The following is a 19554-nucleotide window of genomic DNA, read 5'->3' as shown; positions in this document are numbered from 1 at the left end:
TGACTCATGCAGCGTCTGGGCACCGGTGCGGGAAAAGGGCTTTGACGTTCTCAGCAAACCTCAAGGCGAGCCCACCTGCCCCTCCCACCCACGCAGGGCCTTGCAGATGGATCTGCTTCTGCATCACATGATCCGTTTCAGCAGGAGAGAGACGGAAAGAGAGAAACAGCCTTTTGTTCTGCCAACCTCCATGATTGCGTATCGTAGGCACAAGGCTCTGAAGTCAGGCTGAGGATTCTAATAAAACATCGGAAGCTTTACCCGGAAGACAAGGTGCTCTTTCACTAGGCATGATTTGGACCCAGGATATAAATGCTCTTTCGTGGGACGGGAGAGTTGTGTCTCTGCTCATCCCTGGGGAGTCTCACTGTGCCCCACGGATCATGCGTGCGTTCCAGAGCTGTCAGATAGCCCCCCTCCACAATCACACATATGTGCAACCACATATTTTCCAACCCAAATGAGGGTACACACCATCTGGGGAGGGATTCCCCCTTCCCATATGCGTGAATTCGTTTAGCTAAAAAGCATTAACAGTCACAAAATAAAATCACATTGAGACCCACATTTTGATGGAAACATTGGACCTTGGGGTTGTGCTGGAGATTTTGAGGTCTGGGATAAGAAACCCAGAGTGAACAGGTGGAACAGTTCCCACGGGCTTTGGTGATATGGCCCCAGGACTGCTGTCCACCTGCAGGGCCTGTTTGGAGCTGACTTGGGAGGGGTGGTGGCCACACTCCTCGCCACCGTGTGCATGCTGCCTGACCTTGCCTGGAAACCTGTGTGTTCACTTAAATTCAGGTCCTGGGTTCCGCACCCCATGGCTCCTCATGGATCCTCACCCTCCATCCTGCCTCGGGTCCTCACTGTTCCACCTGGTGAGAGGTGTGGGGAGGTGATCCAGGATCCAAGCCTCAGCTCCACTCTCAGCGACTAAGTGCCTTGTGGGCTCTTTATTTATTCACCGTTCAGTTCCTTTTTTGAAAAGTGAGTCATGGCTGGGTGCGGTGACTCATGTCTGCAATCCCAGCACTTTGGGAGGCTGAGGCGGGTGCATCACCTGAGGTCAGGAGTTCGAGACTAGCCTGACCAACATGATGAAACCCCGTCTCTACTAAAAATACAAAATTAGCCAGGCATGGTGGCGCGTGGCTGTAATTCCAGCTACTTGGGAGGCTGAGTCAGGAGAATTGCTTGAACCCAGGAGGCGGAGGTTGCAGTGAGCCGACATCGCGGATTGCACTCCAGCCTGGGAAACAAGTGCTAAACTCTGTCTCAAAACAAAACAAAACAAAAACAAAACAAAACAAAAAAACAAAAGAAGAGAAAGAAAAAAAGAAAAGTGAGTCATAATACCTGCTGCCTGGGGACTTGTATTTTATTTTTAATTTTTATTTTATTTAATTAATTTATTTAGAGACAGGGTCCAGCCCAGGCTGGAGTGCAGTGGTGGGATCATAGCTCACTGCAGCCTCTGACTCCTGGGCTCAATCGATCCTCCCACCTGAGCCTCCTGAGTAGCTGAGACTACAGGTGTATGCTACTATGTTTGGCTTTCCTGGGATTTCTGTGAGGCTCTTCAAATATATGACCTGACTCTTACCCCACTGGGCTACTCTACCCCCGGTCCCATGCTGCCCTAGGGCACTGCTCACCCCTGTTTCCCCTGCCCAGCACACACTCTTCTCTTCCTCTAGCCTAACGCACCCTGACATCCCAGGCCCAGCTATCTGACCAGCCTGGCTCAGCCCCTTCTTACACCTGAACTGTGTGGTGTTTCATGAACCTTCAAGAACCAGCCAAGGGGCCTGAGAAGGAGGGACCTGGAGGGACGAGGCACCAAGACAGAGCAGCACCCTGGAAATCAAATGGAAATCAAATGCTGCCCGTCTTCTATTGTTGATTATCATTCTGTGTTTGCTGGTCTTGTCTCTGCAAGAAGCTGTCTGTGCCTGGAGAGCCAATCAAGTACACAATAGTGTGCTGGGAGCTCAGCGCGTGGAAAAGCTGCTGGAAGAAAGGGTCAGCAAGGTGAGGACCAGCTACCCAACTGCTCTCATGCTGGAAAGCTCTTTTCTGCTTTGCTGTGCTTAATCTGCCATCTTGTCACTGCCCTTCCCTAAAGCAAGTGGGTGAAAAAGCTGGGCTGCTCCCCAGGCCTAGCCTGATGGGGAGGAATCTTTTTATTCATCACTCATGGTTCCTCATGAGCCACAGCCCAGGGCTGCCCTACACTGCAGGGGCGGGGTTGGGGAAGGTAAAATGTGGGCTCCTGCTGCCCGGGCCCCCCCAGCGGCAGGGGTCGGGTGGAGTGAAGACAGGGTGCCTCCTTAATGCCCTTCGTGGGGTTGTCCAGGGTCTAAGGCCAGAGCTGTCCTCTGCGTAGGGCAGGGCTGTATTGACGTTTGCTCAGTTAAGAAAACTGTATTGGCATTTTAGGAAGAGTTGTAGAAAAATCTCATCCTGGTTGATTCTGCCTATGAATCACAGTGATGTGAGGCTTAACTTGTTTCCATCCACTTTAAGCCTTTTTCCCTCTGGACCAAACAGTATTATCCGATTTTTCCCTTTGAACCGGGGCCTGATGACATCAGAACTTGGGAAAAGCTTCTTCTTTTGTGTGCTGGGAAATGGCTGCTGCTGGCCAAAGGGTTTTGTCTGTGCTTGTGAAGGGTGAGTGGGGACAGCTGGGACCCACGCCTGGAAGAATGCAGGTGCTGCTTTCTGAGATGGGAAGGCTGTGGGAGAGCAGGCTTGGAAGCAAACCCCTCAGTAAGTTGGAGGTTTCTGATGGAGATGCTGAGTAGGCAGCTGACCATCCGCACTGGGGCTCAGGCGAGAGGTTGGCTCCGGAGAAGCCAGTGTGGGAGTCATCCGCGTGCGGAAGGAATTAAGCCATGGGCTGGGGAGCTGGAGAGAACAGGACGCTGGGTGCTTCTGCAGCACAGGCGGGGCTATGACGAAGAACCAGCCAAGGAGCCTGAGAAGGAGGGACCTGGAGGGACGAGGCACCAAGACAGAGCAGCGCCCTGGAAATCAAATGCTGCCCATTGAGCCAGGAAGAGACTAAGATGTAGCGCAGTGACGTTGGTGGAAGCAGTTTAGTGAAGTGTCAGGAAAGAAACGAGTTCACAAGAGCAAGGGAAGAGAGGCACTGGAGACAGCACACATGAAGCCTTTTTCCAGGAGTTTTGCTGTAGAGGGAAGCAGAGCTATGGGGAGGTAATCAGAGTGAATGTATGATCAAAGGGGGATTTTGGTTGTTGATTTGAGACAGGATCTCATTCTATCGCCCAGGCTGGAGTGCAGTGGTACAATCATAGCTCACTGAAGCCTGGAACTCCTAGCCTCAAGTGATCCTCTCACCTCAGCCTCCAAAGTAGCTGGGTCTACAGGTGCACACCACCACGCCTGGCTAGTTTTTCATTTTTTGTAGAGACAAGGTCTCTCTATGTTGCCCAGGCTGGCCTCAAACTCCTGACCTGGTGTAGTCCTCCCACCTCGGCCTCCCAAAGCACTGGGATTACAGATGTGAGCCGCCTTGCCCAGCTGGTCGCAGAGCAGTTTTCTTATCCATCATCTTTGGATCTTTGTTCTTAATGAAATTCATGCCAGGCAAAGGCTCACAATCTAACCTGGTCACAGAAAGAGGAGGGGGTGTGGATCAAACAGCGTAGGCAACCTTGCCTTTTCTCTTCCAAGCGGCCCCTTTCGCCTTCTGCTGCTGGGTGGTTTTGCATTTGTGGGCTGTGGCCTACCCGGGGACCAGGACCCCGTGCTTCATCTGAGCGTTCTGCCATTGCAGAACCTGGAGAAAAAAACTGTCCTGACTGAAGATCTGCAGGAGTAAGAATCCAAGAACTCCCATCGCTTTCTGAAAGCAAAAGCAGCTCTCACCCTGCCCGCTTCCTTCCCACCTGCCACCTAGTGGCCCCCTGCAGAATGACACGGGCGGCAGTGAAGGGCTCCAGTTACCGTTCCGCTCTCTTATCTGGTCTTCACAGGGTATTAGCTCGCGAAGGCGCGTTAGAGACGATCTAAGCCAATCTTCTCAATTTACAGCTAAGGTAACAGAGACCTAGAATAAAGGCATAGAGATAATTAGTGGTGGAGCTAGGTAGGACTAGAGCCTAAGACCTGATGAGGCTTGCAGTGAGGCCCTTCTGTGTTCTCTCTCACTCAGCCATTCAATCAACTTTTGCTATCTGCCTTACACGCAGGGTCCAAGGCTGTGCACTGCACTGCAGGGGAAAGCCCCTGTCGCTATCCTTAGGAGCTTCCTGGCAGAAAGACCATTACATCAAATGCATCTTATTTTACATTGTATACAATGATTGCTCTATGGAGGTAAAAGTGAGGGCCAAGAGAAGCTGCCGCCAGCCTGCCTGGAGCCAGGGAAGGCTTCCCTGGGGGGTGGTGTTGGGGTGAACCTCAGGAGGAGTCGTCTGTCAGGCAGGTAAGGTAGGGCAGGCCCAGGTCCAGTGGCGCCGTGTGTGTGGTGCACGGGGCAGATACTGAACTGTGAAGTCATCGCCTGAGTGTGACATCAGGGACAGACATGAAGGGGACCAGCAGCTAGGTGAGGGGCCTGGTGTGTCTGCAAAGGTGTTTGGGCTACACATCACCAAAGAATTTTTATTACAGGGCGTAGCATCATCAGACGTATTGGTTTGATAGATCTCTCTGGCGATAGTGAGAAAGAAAAATTGGAAGCCAGTGAAACAAGAAGCAAGGAAACATTAGGATGTCACAGCAGCAGTGCAGGCCAGCCTGGGAGATGCGAGCAGGCGGTGCTGCTGCAGTAACCGGGAAGAGCCTCATGTTAGTAGTTGGGAAATGAGTGCGTCTGGTATGCGCCCCACTGTCCGGACCACAGTCAGGCAAGCTGGCCCGGGGGTAGGACAGAGGGACGGGAAGGGAGGAGGAGCTCTGTGTGGTTGTGCCGAGGGGCTGGTGCTGTGAAAGAGTCAGGTGGGAACGCCTGCAGGCGGCTGGGTGTGCCTGTGGCTCTGAGAGCGATGCTGGCCACAGATTCACACTTTAGAGATTAGGTGAGGAACAAAAACAGCCAGAAAGGGCGAAAATGGCTGTCAGAATTGACCATGCACATTGGGCCCCAGTGGCCATGTCTTTAATCCGTTGTCTTCATCAGAAAGTCCCCACAGGAAGGACCTTGGACAAGGCATTTCTCAGTAGCTGAAGAAATCCCTACGGGGGATGACACTCGAGGGCCCTGTGCCCCCAGGAGCTGGGTGACAATTCTTCCCTCACAAGAGGATCTGCCCTTCCTAGGCTGGAGTTGCTGTTTCCTCCATTTACTGTCACGGTTGGGCGAGGGAGTCCCCTGCAGCACCCAAGTAGCTCAGCTGGTTACCAAACACCTTCCTTGCTCCTCCCAAAGGGTGTCCACAGCCCTCCTCCTCCTGATGACCAGGGTGGGTCTCCCCTGCCAGGATGGTGACTGTTTTCAGCTCACCAAGGAGCCCAGAGTGCCCTGCAGCAGCCATGGCTTATTGCTTAGTGGGGCCCTTGCTGTGTCCCAGGTGGAAGTGTTCTCCCCTTGGGAAATGGGGCTTCTAATCCTGCAGTCCACACGTGCCGGTTCGGGAAGCCCAGTCTCCTCAGTGGACTGTGGAAGTGACGGCCATTCCTGCTTCCACTCCTCGGTTCCCTGATTCATGTGGTCTTTTCACGGGGGACACAGCACCTTAGAAAATACTTTAATTCAGGGGACATACAAGAGCCTGGAGGATGGCTCCCCATCCTTGTAGTTACCATCTCTGAGCTGGTGCTTCAGCCATGCCCTCAGTGGGCAGCAGCATCTGAGTGGTGCGGAGCATGTGATGTGGCCATGGATCCCACGGCCTTCACCCACTTCCACGTGGCAGCCCTGGGAGAAGGGCGCTATCTGATGCCCTGTGGACAGGAAAAACAAACTCACACCTGGAATGTGCTTCTATTCCTGTAAGAACAAATTGCTGACTCCTCTGGGTAGAAGGAGCCCAATGTCACCAAATTCCTGCCACGTGCTCAGTCGTTCTCTTTGAGGAGCAGGACCATACTGAAACCTTAGCTGAGCTCTCTGCTGGTGGTAGGTAGGATGTTTGGTGGCAGCAGGAGCAAAATCAACCCTGGTGAGCAGAATTCCATGCTGTTGGGTTCACGCATGATCTCTGCCACCATGGCTGTTTTGTTTATGGGCCCATCGTGCCCATCCTGGGACAGTGGCAGATGAGACTGACTAACAGCAACTGGCCCAGTCATTCTGTCTACGTAGTTGCTTAATCTTTCTTCTGTGGTGGATGTTGTTTGCCGAGTGATAACGTGACACAAGGATTTTCACACTTCATGGACACTCCATCCACATGCGCCTTCCCGGACCTCCTTCCCTTGTATCTTCCAGTCTTTCTCCCCAAAGGTCCCTGACCAGCCCAGCCAGGTCATTCCCCACTGCCCATGGGTCTGTATAGACTCCAACCTTGGCTACTGCTCTGTCCACATGAAATGGATACCCAGACCCACTGACTGAGTGAGGCCGCAGTGCAACTGTCAATCCATTTGTAGCTTGTGCCCACACACTGACCCATCCAAGAACCTTAAGCGATTCCTATGAGATCCCCCATATGGCCAAAAGCATGAACTGAAGAAGGGGCATTGATAAAACAGAGGTGGCCATGGCAAATGCACCAATGTGATACTCCGTGGAATGTCCAGACAGTCTCAATCTTTTCAGACAGAGGGCAGAGATTTGACAGAATCGTGGGCAAAACTGTAAATGAATATTGTCCATCTCACGGGAATGCAAACTGTTTCTCTTCCTCTTTTCTGATTGGGATAGAAAAGAACGCATTTGCTGCATCCTTGGCCACATACCATGTACCTGAGGCCTTATCACACCACTCTAGCAAAGATCCCACATCTGCTATGGCAGCCATAATTGGGATTGCTTCTTGGTTGGGTTTATGGAAGTCAGTTGCAATCTTCCAGGACTTGACTGCTGAATTAAATAGAGACACAAAGTCTACCACCACTGCATCCTTTGGCTCCTGAAGAGTGGCACTGATTTTCACCCCAGGATGCAATACTGTTTTTGCCTTGCTTGCTTGGCTGGGGGAAGGGCCATAATTTTAGAAGCTTCCATTTGGCTTTCTCCACTATGATAGCTCCTAAACCCTAGAGGCCACAGATCCAATGTGGGTGCTGGGCCAATTTCTAGGTATATATATCCCAATTATATATTTGAGGACCAGAGAAATGACCCCTGATGGGTCCACAGACCCAGTGGACCTTTGGCTAGGACTCCATTTATTTTTTGTTCCTGTATGGATGGTTGCCCACTCGAAAGAGGGACTGTGATGACACTTCAGGCCCCCGGATCTCAATTCCAGCTCTAACCCTTGAAATGTTTGCATCTTCCTCTTTCTCTGATGTGTGGCCAGCCACTCAGTTGGTCATTTAGGGAATGGCTGGGGCAGTTGTTATGGCACATGGTGGTGCAGGGGACCTGGTCACCTCTCTAATTGTTGGGTTCCAGGCCCAGGAACTGAGCAAGGCATCATAATATTTTTGGGGGGTGACTACATTCAGCCACTTGACCATCCATCCTTGATTTCTTTTGATGGTATAAGGTAAATACCGCCCTTGCAGTATGCAGGCTTGGCTGACTCCATGGGCACTCCAGAGCCAAAATGGCCCATCAGAGTTGTGAGTTGTCCTGCACTGGGCCAAACTGGCCTGGCTTTCATACTCTGCCTCCATCAGTTATTGGATATGGGCTGCCCTGGGGAGGGTGTGCAGGCTCTGAAGGAGGCCATGGCAGAAGGTAGGATTTCTAGCAGTTGGGACAAGTCCTTTCTTGAAGTGGACCTAGGTGGCACATGCAGGCTCTTTGGAGACGCCATCACAGATAATGAGGGAGGTTCTTGAGGACATGAAAGGACAGGGTCAGAGCACAGGTGGATGGATTGACCTTCAGTGCAAGGAGGTCACCATCACAGAGAGGGCAGGAGGAAAGATAGGATCCAATGAAGACAAGCGTTTCAGGAGAGGGACCAGGAACTGGGAAGATCCGGCCTTGTCACCTCTATTTTCTTCATACCATCAGAAGCAAGGGCATCTGCTCGACCTGGGTTTGGGTCAGCTCAGGGCTTGGGGAGCATACTCAAGGGGAGTGAGAGAGGACACTGTCCAGCGACTGCAGGGCAGTGTTCCGGGGCCGCTGATGTTGGGCGTGACTGGCTGTGACCCTCTCCTGTGTGTTTCCCCAGCAGTGACAGAGCAAAGCCGGAGAGAGAGAGGAGCACTGAGGTTTTGACACATGTATAGCCAGTGAAACCATCCTTACAATCCAGATTTAGAAATTTGCCATGCCAGCCAGGCCTGGAACTCTCCACCGGTAGGTAACTTTGTTTCCTTAATCTTTGGGTCCTTCTAGCTGATGAAGAGCTATCTATTTTGGTCCCTCAGATCACAGTGTAAAGGGATAAACAACCATGGTATAGCCATACAATGGAACACTGCTAAGCAATACAAGGACACAAGCTATTGACACGCACGCAGATTAACCCACGATAATTATGATGAAGGAAAGAAGCCGGACAAAAAACAGTACTTACTGTGTGATTCCACTGATATAAAACTCCGGAAACTGCAAGCTAATCTATGTGGCCGGAAGCGGATCAGTGGTTGGGGGCAGGAGTGATTATGGAGGGCAGGAGGGGTACTGGATGCGTTCAGTCTGTGGATTGTGATGATGATTTCACTGGCTATAACATGTGTCAAGACTTCAATTTGTACACTTTGTATGCGTGCAGTTATTGTATGTTAATAACGTTTTAATAAAGCTGTTAAAATATTGACCTGAAAATTAACTGTATTATTGAATCATCGATAATTAGCAAATAGAACGAAACTATGGAAAATGTCCTTTTAAATTTCAATTAGATCTATTGGACGTTTAAAAAGCAGACCTTTGATAGTTCCAAGTTAAATCGCTAAAGTCAGTTGTAACAGAATCTGACAAAATGGGCTGTTTTCTTTTACCACCTTTTCTCTTAACCCATTGAAGCCTTTGTTACTGAGGGTCTCTCCACAGGTATGACAATGGGATGATTCATGGTGCTTCCCATGAAACTCTCTTGCCATCCTTTCCACGTCTCGGAAAGGCTCCTGTTCTTATTTGCATTTTGCAGATGAGGAAACTGAGTCTCAGCGAGGTTAAAGGGGTAGCCCGAGGCCATGTACCTGACTGCAGCTCGGGGCTCGGCGTCCAAAAGGGTGCCTGCTCATCCTCCTGCCAACTTAGTTGACACAATTTTCCTTTCTAAAGGCTTTCTCCCAATACCGTTGCCATTCTTAATTAGGGCTAGGTACAGTCGAAGCCTCCCTGGAGTTAAAGGGCTGCCAGGAGGAGGAGGTGGGACGGAAGGTGGCCGTTTTCAGGGTGCTTAAAGAACTAATTAAAAGTGAAAGTCTGTCGGGCGAAGTGTCACGGCCTGGGAGGACCGTGCGGCTGGGAGGACCGTGCGGCTGGCTTCAGCCCTTGAATGCCCCACGTCAATAATAATTAGGGTGTGGGAGGAAACAAAGCGAGGGCGAGTTCTGCCGGGCGCCCGTGGGCTCCTAGAGGTCACTGTCGGACTCTGCGACTAAAGTGGGTTTTCCCAGTCTAGAGAGGTGCTGCAGCGCGGGAGAGGCCGGCAGGACCGCCCGGGACAGCTACTCCGCCCAGGGCCGGCAGCCGCCCCACCTCGACCACGCCCCCAACCCTAGCCCGGATCGCCCCGCCCCGACCCCGCCCCTCACCCCTCCCCTCCCCGACCACGCCCCTCATCCCCGCCCCTCCGGGGCCGAAAGCGAAAGCGCGCTCGGTGTCTCGGTGCTCGCTCGGTCGGGTCTGGCTGGGCCGGCAGCGGCGAGGACCCGGGTGCAGCGCCGGGAGCCGTGGGGCTGCATGGAGGGTCTCGTTGCCGCCGCCGGCGGGGACGTCTCCCTGCACAACTTCAGCGCCAGGCTGTGGGAGCAGCTGGTCCACTTCCACGTCATGCGGCTGACGGACTCGCTGTTCCTGTGGGTGGGGGCCACGCCGCACCTGCGCAACCTGGCGGTGGCCATGTGCAGCCGCTACGTGAGTGCCGGGCGGCCGCGGGTGTGGGTGCGGGCGGCGGGGCGGGGCCGGGTGGCGGGGCCTGCGCGAGCTGCCGCCCCCCAGGCCCCTCTTGGGTCCACAGGGCGCCCGACTCCCCCGAAGCCCTCCCGCGGGGTGTCTTAGGGAACCCGCGGGCGCCCGGGCCTGCACCACCCCGGGAGCTGCGCGCGGGCCCCGAGCCCCTCTCCCTGCCCCGCCGCCCGCAGCTGCGTCCCGCCCTGGTCTCTGTAGGTCGGAATGTCCTGGGCTCCTCCTCGCTACACGCGCGCTGGGGGACGCGTCTACCTCGTAGCTCTCGTGCCGTATGGATTTTGAGCACACTGATCATATTTTGGGGACTCCTGCGTCTCCACCTGCTGTCTCAGGCATTTCGCACTAGGCCCTCTTAGGGCACACATCAGGCCCTCTTCCCAAGCCTGCCCCCTCCTCCGCCTGACCGGCGCTGGGATGGCAGCTCCATCCTCCTGGCTGTGCGCTCGGAGCCTCGCAGTCGTCTTGGATTCCTGTTTCTTCACACTCCTCTTTCTCAGCACTCCACGCGTTGAGTCCCTAGGCACTGCCGCCAGTCAAAGCAGACAAAACTCAAGCCGCCCTCACCTCCTTCACCCTGCCACGCTGGGCCAAGCCTGGGACATTAACCATTTCCCCTCCTCTCCCGCCTTTCCAGCTTTGCGCGTCGCCGCCTGGTTTCCCCTGGTTTCCTGAGGCTGCTGTAAGAAAGTGCCACAGACCGCGTGGCTTAAAACAACAGAGGTTTATTTTCAAAGTTCTGTAGACAAAGTCTCTCTCTGTCACCCAGGTTGGGGTACAGTGGCATTCTTAGAGCTCACTGTCACCTCAAACTCCTGGGCTCAAGTGATCCTCCTTCCTCAGCCTCCCGAGTAGCTAGGACTAGACATGTGCCACCGTACCTGGCTAATTGTCTTTTTTGTAGAGATGGGGGTCTCACTATTTTGCCCAGGCTGTTCTTGAACTCCTGGCCTCAAGTGATGATCCTCCTTCCTCAGTCTCCCAAAGTGAGCCCGACTCTTTTCTCATAAGGACATCAGTAATGTTGGATTAAGGGCCCACCCTACTCCAGTATAACCTTGTCTTAAGTTACATCTTTTTTTTTTTTTTTTGAGACGAAGGCTTGCTCTGTCGTCCAGGCTGGAGTGCAATGGCGTGGTCTCGGCTCACTGCAACCTCTGCCTCCTGGGTTCAAGCAGTTCTGCCTCAGCCTCCTGAGTAGCTGGGATTACGGGTGCGAGCCATTACGCCGGGTTAATTTTTGTATTTTTAGTAGAGCTGAGGTTTCATTATGTTGGCCAGGCTGATCTCGAACTTCTGACCTCATGATCTGCCCGCCTCTGCCTCCTAAAGGGAAGCAAGTCCCTCTGGAAGTAAAGAATCTTTATGCTAATCTTTATCCTAAAGTGCTGGGATTATAGGCGTGATCCGCCGTGCCCGGCCTAAATTACATCTTAATTACATCTGCAGAGGCCCTGTTTCCAAACAAGGTCACATTCACAGGTACCCAGAGGTTAGGACTTCAACGTATTTTTTGCGGGGACACAATTCGCGCCACAACACTGCCTTGTAACCAGCGCAACAGAATGATAGTTTTAAGACTTAAGTTGCATATTTTCATTCCTCTGCTTAAAACCTTCCACGAGGTGAACTCAGAGCACCCAAGGACTCCAGTGACCTTCGGGCTCTGTTGCCTCTTAGGGCTCCTCCCTGTCCTCCAGCTTGGCAATGCTGGTCTCCCAGCCGCGTTAGCTCCCTCTCTCAGCCGTTGAGTGTTTCACGGTGAGGTTTGTCTGCTTGCCCAGGGTGAGCGTGTGTATCTCTAGCTCCTGATGCACCACTCTCTAAGTCCCTGTGGAATGAATGAGTGAGGCCCCCTCAGTGAGACTCTTCTGAAGCCAGTGAGGCAGTGATGACTGAGGGTGCTGGGGGCGGGAAGTCCTGGGCGAGCCCTTTCGTTGTGCACAACAGCACCCAGAAAGGCCTCAGGAAGGAGATGGCATCTGGATTCCTTTCTTGCTTTTCTTTTCCTCGGTGTTTCCTTTTTTATTTTTTCTTTTCTGGAGGGTCCTGGCAGTGGGCCTTTGAGCAGGCGGCAGCAGAAGAGGCCTGGGGGACCAGGGGTGATGGGTGGGGCTGTGTGCTCTGTACCACCTCGCATTCTTTCCTGATCCCAAGGCTTTGGTCATATTGGGCAAGGCTTTGGGCACTGGTCAGCTCTGGTGTCACTGCCTTGTGCCCCTTTGTGCAGTGCTGGTTTGGGCTAGTGAGTGTGGAAGAGGTAGGCTCCTCCTGGGGGTGGCTTTGGGCACCTGTCCCATGGTGGTCACAGCTCCCAGTGGGGTGTGTTTTCTCATCTGGAAAGTGCGCCTCCAGCAAGGCCAGGCAGGAGAAGGAACAGGGGACCGATTGAGTGACCTGACCTGTCGGAAGTCCAGTCCCACTCCCTGGCCACAGTGTGCCTGGATGTTCTTTCCAGGGGCAGAGGGCTGAGCCAGCCGGGGAAAAGAGGTGCAGGCCATCGCTTAAGGCAGGAAGCCCAAGGTTCCTGTGACCCGTGGGCTGGCCCTCCATCTCCCGTCCACGCAGGTAGAGTCTGTGGAGCTCTTGTACTTTGGTGGCAGGGCTGAGCGGTTGTAATAGAGACTTGGTAACCCCTAAAGCCTGAACTAGTTATTGTCTGGCCCTGTCAGGAGTTTTGCCAGCCCACGCGTGGAGAATGGCACCAGTCTGTGAGCTCTCCTCCCTCCCGCTTCCCTAAACTCCCACGTGTAGGACTGTAGAGAACAGATACCATGCACCCTGAGCTGACCGACCTTGGGTTGAGCAGGGATTTTTGGTGCCCAGAGAGGCTGCAGGGCTAGTGATACTGAGTCCTACCAGCTTGAGGGAAGCTGGCCTGGGACCTGGGCCCCTGCCTGCTCGGGGATTCTTGGACCCCCCTACTGGCTTCTAGGAGTGGAAGGTGGTGCTTCAGCTGCAGGAAAACTCTCTGGGCATGCATCTGCTGGGAGACCACAGTCCTAGTGTGGTTTTGGAAGTTATGAACTCTTAAGAGTAACACAATGGGGCTTTACGTTTTACTTTTGGTAGAAAAAGGCCACCCTAGGTAAGGTAGATTTTCTGTTTTCTAGAAGGTTTAACTGTAAATACTGTTACCATGCAGCTAAATGTTGAACTTGAGGAATCTGTAAACAGCAGGCTCATTAAGATCATATTTTTGTATCGTTTTTAATGAAAAGCATACAGTAAACGCTTTCGTTCTTCTCCTATGTTTTTTGATCTCCTGCCTTTTACTGTCTTTTGTGGACGTGGCTTTGAACCTTTAGGAGATGAGCAGCGCCTGTGCTCTGTGCCCTGCCATACTGTCCGGCACGTAGTGGCTGTTTGTTCAGTTCACTTGTCCCCGCTAGAACAGTGGGGTGGCAGGGGGACCAAACCCCAAAGTCTCTGTACCTCTGTAAATCTTGCCACTTCCCGAGATTCTCAGACCTCTGTAGCCAGGCTGCTTCTCCTAGAAATCTGCTATTTTGATAAAAGCAATTTGGCCATATTACCAATAAGTTTTTTTTTTCTTTTAAGCTAGACCTTTTTACTTTATTTTACTTTTTTTTTTTTTTCTTTTGAATAAAAATGTAGAGACAGGGTCTCACTTCATTGCCCAGGTGAGTCTCCAACTCCTGGTCTTAAGCAGTCCTCCCGCCACAGGCTCCCAAAGTGCTGGGATTACGGGACTGGCTAGACATTTTTCATGGTGAGATTTTACTCCCCAAGTCGTTGGGAGCAGGTTACTCCACATCTCCGAAGGGCCCATTTGTTGATCTGAGCATCATTTGTACTGCTTGTTTCACCTTATTGCTTCTTGTCCGAAATGAGGTTGGCCAAGCATGTTCACACGTTGTTATGTTCCCTGTTTGGATGCTGGTGGCTGGTGCCCTTTCTCAAAGTCACAGGGCACTCGCCGGCCCCGAGGAGCCCGCGGGGGCTGGAGCAGCATGCCGCCTCACAGGCTGAGATGGGGAGATTAGGCATCCTGCCTCTGAGCCAGCTGCTGTGGGGCCCGAGGCACTGGGGCACAGGTGCCCAGACTGTGAGTCACTTTCTTCTTGCTGTGGCCTTCATGATCTTGTTTGCTTCCCTTTTGGTTGTAATGTTGCCTTTCAGCATGCTTTGGAGTTTCAGACACTAAAACGAGCCTTCCTGTGAAATTGGTCCTAGAACTTATTAACAGGACTGTGGTTCCAACTTCATCTTTCCCAGCTCTACTGACCTCATATGTGACATGGGGTCCGCCTACTTGGTTGTTGATGAATGCCAGCCCCTCTTTCCCTCAGCACCTGCGTCTGTCCTCTCAGACCCTGCCACTGCCATCCTCGTGAAAAATCAGAAGCCCCGAAGCCAGAAGTGTGGCTGGCCTGCGGTGGGTGGAGAACTGCAGTGTGCCCTTTGCTTTTCTTTTAGGACTCCATCCCCGTGTCTACCTCCCTCCTCGGAGACACTTCCGACACGACCTCTACTGGCCTTGCCCAGCGCCTAGGTACGTACCCACAGCTGGTGCTGCATGGCCAGCCAGGCGGGAGCCCCACTCTTTAATGGAAGCATGAAGCAAGTCCCTTTGGAAGTAAAAATCTTTATGCTAAGAACCGTCACCTCATTGCTGCTGGGAAGCACAGACCTTTGCACTTTGGGTCTTCTTTAAAGGGCACGTCCATGCTTGCCTGTCACCACCACCGTCCCAGGGCCGGCCTGTTCCCAAAGGACTCCCACCTTGTCCTTGGTTGTGTCCTTGAGTCCATGAGCTGATTTAGTTCCCTTCTGTAAGTGCATCACCTCCTTCTGGGAGAAGAGAGTGAGAAGTGCCTACAGCCTCTGTGGGCAGTGGCTCCAGGTAGCCTCCTGGGCCTTTGGAGGAGTCAGTGCAGCTGGTAGAGCAGGTGTCACCTCTGTGCAGGAAGGACTGTCCTTCACTCACAGTGTGATGCTCTTCAGGGCTCAGAGGGAAGACTGGCCTGGCCTGTGAGTGTGGCGTAGAGTGGGGATTAAGCAAAGGTCATGAGGTTGAAGGCTCCACGCCTCCCACACCCCAACACATATTTCCTGTGGGCCAGGTAAGGATTCCATGTGCTCTATGACCCCCAGCCCCAGCCCCAGTGCCTGTGGCCGGTGTGCACAGGATGCCTGTCAGGCGTTCTCCAGCAGGCCCAGCTGCTTCAGTTCTGGAGTTAGTCACGGAGCCTCTCTGTGTCTCAGGCAGAGAAGGACCTGGTCCCTGACAAGCAGGAACCTCTGGGTCAGTCACACTGAGGCAAATGCACACGAACAGTGTGGCACGTGGCCCGGGGGAAGGCAGGGCAGGGTGGAGTGTCACCAGCAGGCCCATGGCAGTGTGTGGATAGGACAGAGGTCAGGGAGGGCACAGGTCAGCGTTTCAGGAACTCGCAGGGTTCTTTTTCTCTCCCTTGGAGGTAGAGACCTGACTGGTAAATTACTTTGGTAATTTTTAACTAGGAAGTAATTTAAAATTTACAGAAAAGTTGCAAAGAAGATAGAATTCCTGCTTAGCTTTCGCCCCGATTTCCCACTTGCCATCCTTCCCTCTTTGTGTTTACATCTTTTTTTTCTGAGCCACATGAAGGTAAAAGCCCCCTTTTGTGTCTCTGTGTCACTTTGCGTTTGTGACTGTGTGAGGGGTGGCACACTTACGTGGAACAGGTTACCGTGTGCCCGCGCCTGGCGGGAGAAGGCTCAGGAAGGTATTCCTATTTATACAGACAGAAAGCTGGGTGGGATTGCCAGGGCACACTCCAATAGAGAAGGTGATGTGAGCGTGTCTTGCAGGCCGTGAATAACTTCTACATCAATAAGGTAAATTCGGCTCCAGAATATCTATGAGATGGAGGCCTAGTATCTATATGCCAAAAAAGAGGGGTTCTCAGTATCTCGACAAGTCAAGGGTGTGCTGCGGCTTCCAGCATCACTGAAGGGACTGGTGCTGCAGAGCTCAGACCAAGAAGGGGTTTTCCAGCCAAGTCCTGTGCTGTGCGAGTTGTCTCCAGCCTGGGTCCGGGCCCTAAAGTTGAAAGTGCACTATTAATGCACTACAGTGAAAAGGGAGAGGTGTCCTGAATCAGTATCTTACATGAGAGATGAAAGCAAGTAGGGAAAGAGAAGGCCTGGGGGGTTCTCAGTAGCTCTGGAAGCTTAGCAGGAGTTGGTGTGGGCAAGGGGACCCAACCTCCTATGGCTCTGGAGGGCACAGCTTGGGTCTGAGGGTGACAGTGCCTCCAGACACAGCTTTGTTCCCCGGAAGTCCTATCACTGCAGTTAGAGCAGTTGGAATCCCAGGGGGCCTCCTTGGGGTAAAGGGGATGTTCCTGCCCCTGGGAGAGGGTGTGACTTCTGGGCTCCTCCTGGCCAGCCTTGGTGAGCCCCAGCTTCTTACCACACTGCCTGCCTTCATATCAGCCTCTACACGAGTGGTCGCAGCCTGCCTAACGCAGCTAGGAAAGGATGAGTTTCGTCCCTCGTGGTAGGGGAAGCGTAAGAGGCTTCCTCACCCCCCACAGGGTTGAGCAGATAACTGGGCACAGCTGTCTGCCTCGGGGGCACCCTGCACCCAGCATGCTGGTGGCAGGCTCTCTGCTAAGTACTGTAAAAGCTGTTCTTTAAACACCGGCTCTTGGAATAACCGAACAGCTGCCTTTGTCCAGACACATTCCTTTTTTTAATAAAAAAAAGATTTCCCGAGATGTAAACCGTACCATACAATTCAGCAGCTGTCCTCAGGCGGAGGCTGTGCTCGCCTTCTTGCTTTCTCATAGGTGCGTTGGCTGCCTTGTAAGGACAGTCAGTTAAATAATACCCAAGACCCTTCCAGCCCTAAAGATCACACAGCCTTATACAGCTGAAAACAGGCCTTTGGGGTCCTGGGCTCTACCCTTTCTCAATTTACAAACAAAGCTGGAAGAGGTTTCCAGGCCTGGGTGGGGCCTGTGCCTGTGCCTGTGCCCCCGAGCCACACTGCCTCAGGGTTCTTGGTGGGACCATAGCTCAGACAGCGGCAACTGAAAGGACAGAACTGCCGCCCAGGTGAGATCCTGTGACGTGTGTTCTAAGTCGGGCTTTAGTAATGGTGCGGGTGGCCTGGTGCCCCTCAGCGTCACCGCACCACCTTTCGGCCTTTTGGTGATGAGGCTCAGTACATGGTCACCGTATGTTGAGGTGGGGGCGGGTCAGTGCGTCTTCAGGGGTGAGTAGTTCTGCACTGGCCCTGCGTGTGGGTGAGGCTAAAGGAGGAGGCCCCGCAGTGGGGCAGGCAGCAGGGAACTGCCGTAGCCTTCTTGCCCACTTGTTTTCAGGATATCGGCTTTCAGATGCCGGGTATGTGACTCTACTTGATTTTTGCGGTTGACCCAGTGCGCACCTCAACCATTTATTATCAATTCTGTAGAAAGAGACTAAAACTTACATTCAGTAGAAAATTACATGTATGTCCATATGCCTATCTGTATATGCACACACACACACACGAATATGTTTGTGTGTGTACACATGTATGCAAATGCATGGAAATGTAGGAGGGAGGGAGGTGGAACTGGTTAGGGGTGGGGTGGTGCTGAAGGAGAACTTTAATATTTTATTTTAAATACTTTTTGTTTTGTTTTGTTTTTTTGAGACAGAGTCTCGCTCTGTGGCCCAGGCTGGAGTGCTGTGGCCGGATCTCGGCTCACTGCAAGCTCCGCCTCCCGGGTTTACGCCATTCTCCTGCCTCAGCCTCCCGAGTAGCTGGGACTCCAGGCGCCCGCCACCTCGCCCGGCTAGTTTTTTTTTTTGTATTTTTAGTAGAGACAGGGTTTCACCGTGTTAGCCAGGATGGTCTCGATCTCCTGACCTCGTGATCTGCCCGTCTTGGCCTCCCAAAGTGCTGGGATTACAGGCTTGAGCCACCGCGCCTGGCCTTATTTTAAATACTTTATTTTTTGTGTTTTAAAAATTTTTTTTTAAAAATCAGAACACCAGGAACGCTTCTGTGCAGAGCAGAGGTTCTTAAGCAGTGCCGGCCCCTGCAGGGCTGTTCCTGCAGACAGCTGGCCCCACATCCTGGCTTTCTGGGTCAGGAGGGCTGGGTGGGGCCCAGGAGCTGCCTCTCAACAAGTTCCAGGGAGGCTGCTGAGGTGGGGCCTGCCCTTCGGAACCCCGGTCTGGTGGAGAGACTGGGAGAGGCCTGAGTGACTCGTCTGCCTTTGCAGCACCTGTCTGAGGAGAGGCGCGGAGATCAGAGCTTTGTTCTCTCCCTACAACCCCATCCTCTTTCTGAGCATTTCCCAGCTGCTTGTGGGTGTGAGGAACACGGGGTCTGCAGTATTTCAGGAGTGGCTGTATCAATGTGTTTTCTCTTTTTAGCCAGGAAGACCAACAAACAGGTGTTTGTCAGCTATAACCTCCAGAACACAGACAGTAACTTCGCATTACTTGTAGAAAACAGGATCAAGGAAGAGATGGAGGCTTTTCCTGAAAAGTTCTAGCTGAGTGGCAGAAGTGAGAATTTGTTAACTTACGTACAATGTACATGTAAATAAATGGATTGAATTTCAGTTTGTCGTCAGGCCGTGTTCCCGTTTTGTTTTTAAGGGGTTCTTCTCAGCAGTGTGTGGGCCAAAAGGCTCATACTGACCCACCTGGTGAAGGAGAGGCAAAGTGGACAGTACACACTTCCTCATTTGGCTGTGAGTGATAGAGGGACGAAATGGGATTTCTGTTGGGATTGAAGGCTGTAATCTAATCTAAGGGTTTCAGTCAGACATGACTGTCTCATGTGCATCCTCAGTTAGAATTAAAGTGATGTGTAAATATGCTTTAGGTTTGTGTGTGCATTCCTCAGAATTCTGTCTTGTGAATTGATGCATTTATCTCCTTCTCATTGCAGTGAAACCCCAGGGCACTTCTCTTCTTGCTGTGTTCTCCCTAAACCCTTCCTCTGGGCACTCCTTTTTTGCTGTGTTCTCTCTTGGGCCTACATGTGAGCACCTCCCTACATTGCCCCATTACTACATTTGTGGTCTTGTGAAGTCTGACTTCTAGGCTCTGTCTCCTCATTTATAAAGTTGGAGTAATCCCCACCTTGATAGGTTCTTGTTAGGATTAAGTAGGTAGATAGAAATGCTTTGCAAACTATAAGTACCATGGCAGTTAGATGTCAATTATGGTTTTATCTCCTTCCTTTTTATGGATTCAAAGGCTTCAGGTCCTTCTTGCTCCTCTTGTTATTTCATCATCTTCCCTTCTCCCCTCTCTTCTATCCCAAATCCAGAGTACCTCAGGTACCTGCTTTGGTCATTTGTACTCCTTAGCCTTTAATCTTTAATGCTACCGCTTGAAGTGGGTTGCAGTCTTGG

At 52.4% G+C, this 19554-nt stretch overlaps 1 protein-coding gene across 1 annotated transcript; it reads left to right on the top strand.

Moving 5' to 3' along the window:
• Positions 1–9882: 9882 nt before the first annotated feature.
• On the top strand, positions 9883–19011 carry PSMG4 (proteasome assembly chaperone 4). Its single transcript, XM_074038913.1, is given in 6 exon segments — positions 9883–10129; positions 14621–14696; positions 15149–15246; positions 15249–15267; positions 18563–18697; positions 18766–19011. Coding segments are annotated over 5 exon segments (489 nt in total). The 5' UTR covers positions 9883–9955; the 3' UTR covers positions 18685–18697; positions 18766–19011.
• The last annotated feature ends 543 nt before the right edge of the window (positions 19012–19554 follow it).

This window comes from Macaca fascicularis, chromosome 4, assembly GCF_037993035.2.
Source record: "Macaca fascicularis isolate 582-1 chromosome 4, T2T-MFA8v1.1".
NCBI classification, from domain to species: Eukaryota; Metazoa; Chordata; class Mammalia; order Primates; family Cercopithecidae; genus Macaca; species Macaca fascicularis.
The sequence above is the reverse complement of the archived record's forward strand: the minus strand, read 5'-3'. Positions and strand labels throughout refer to the sequence as shown.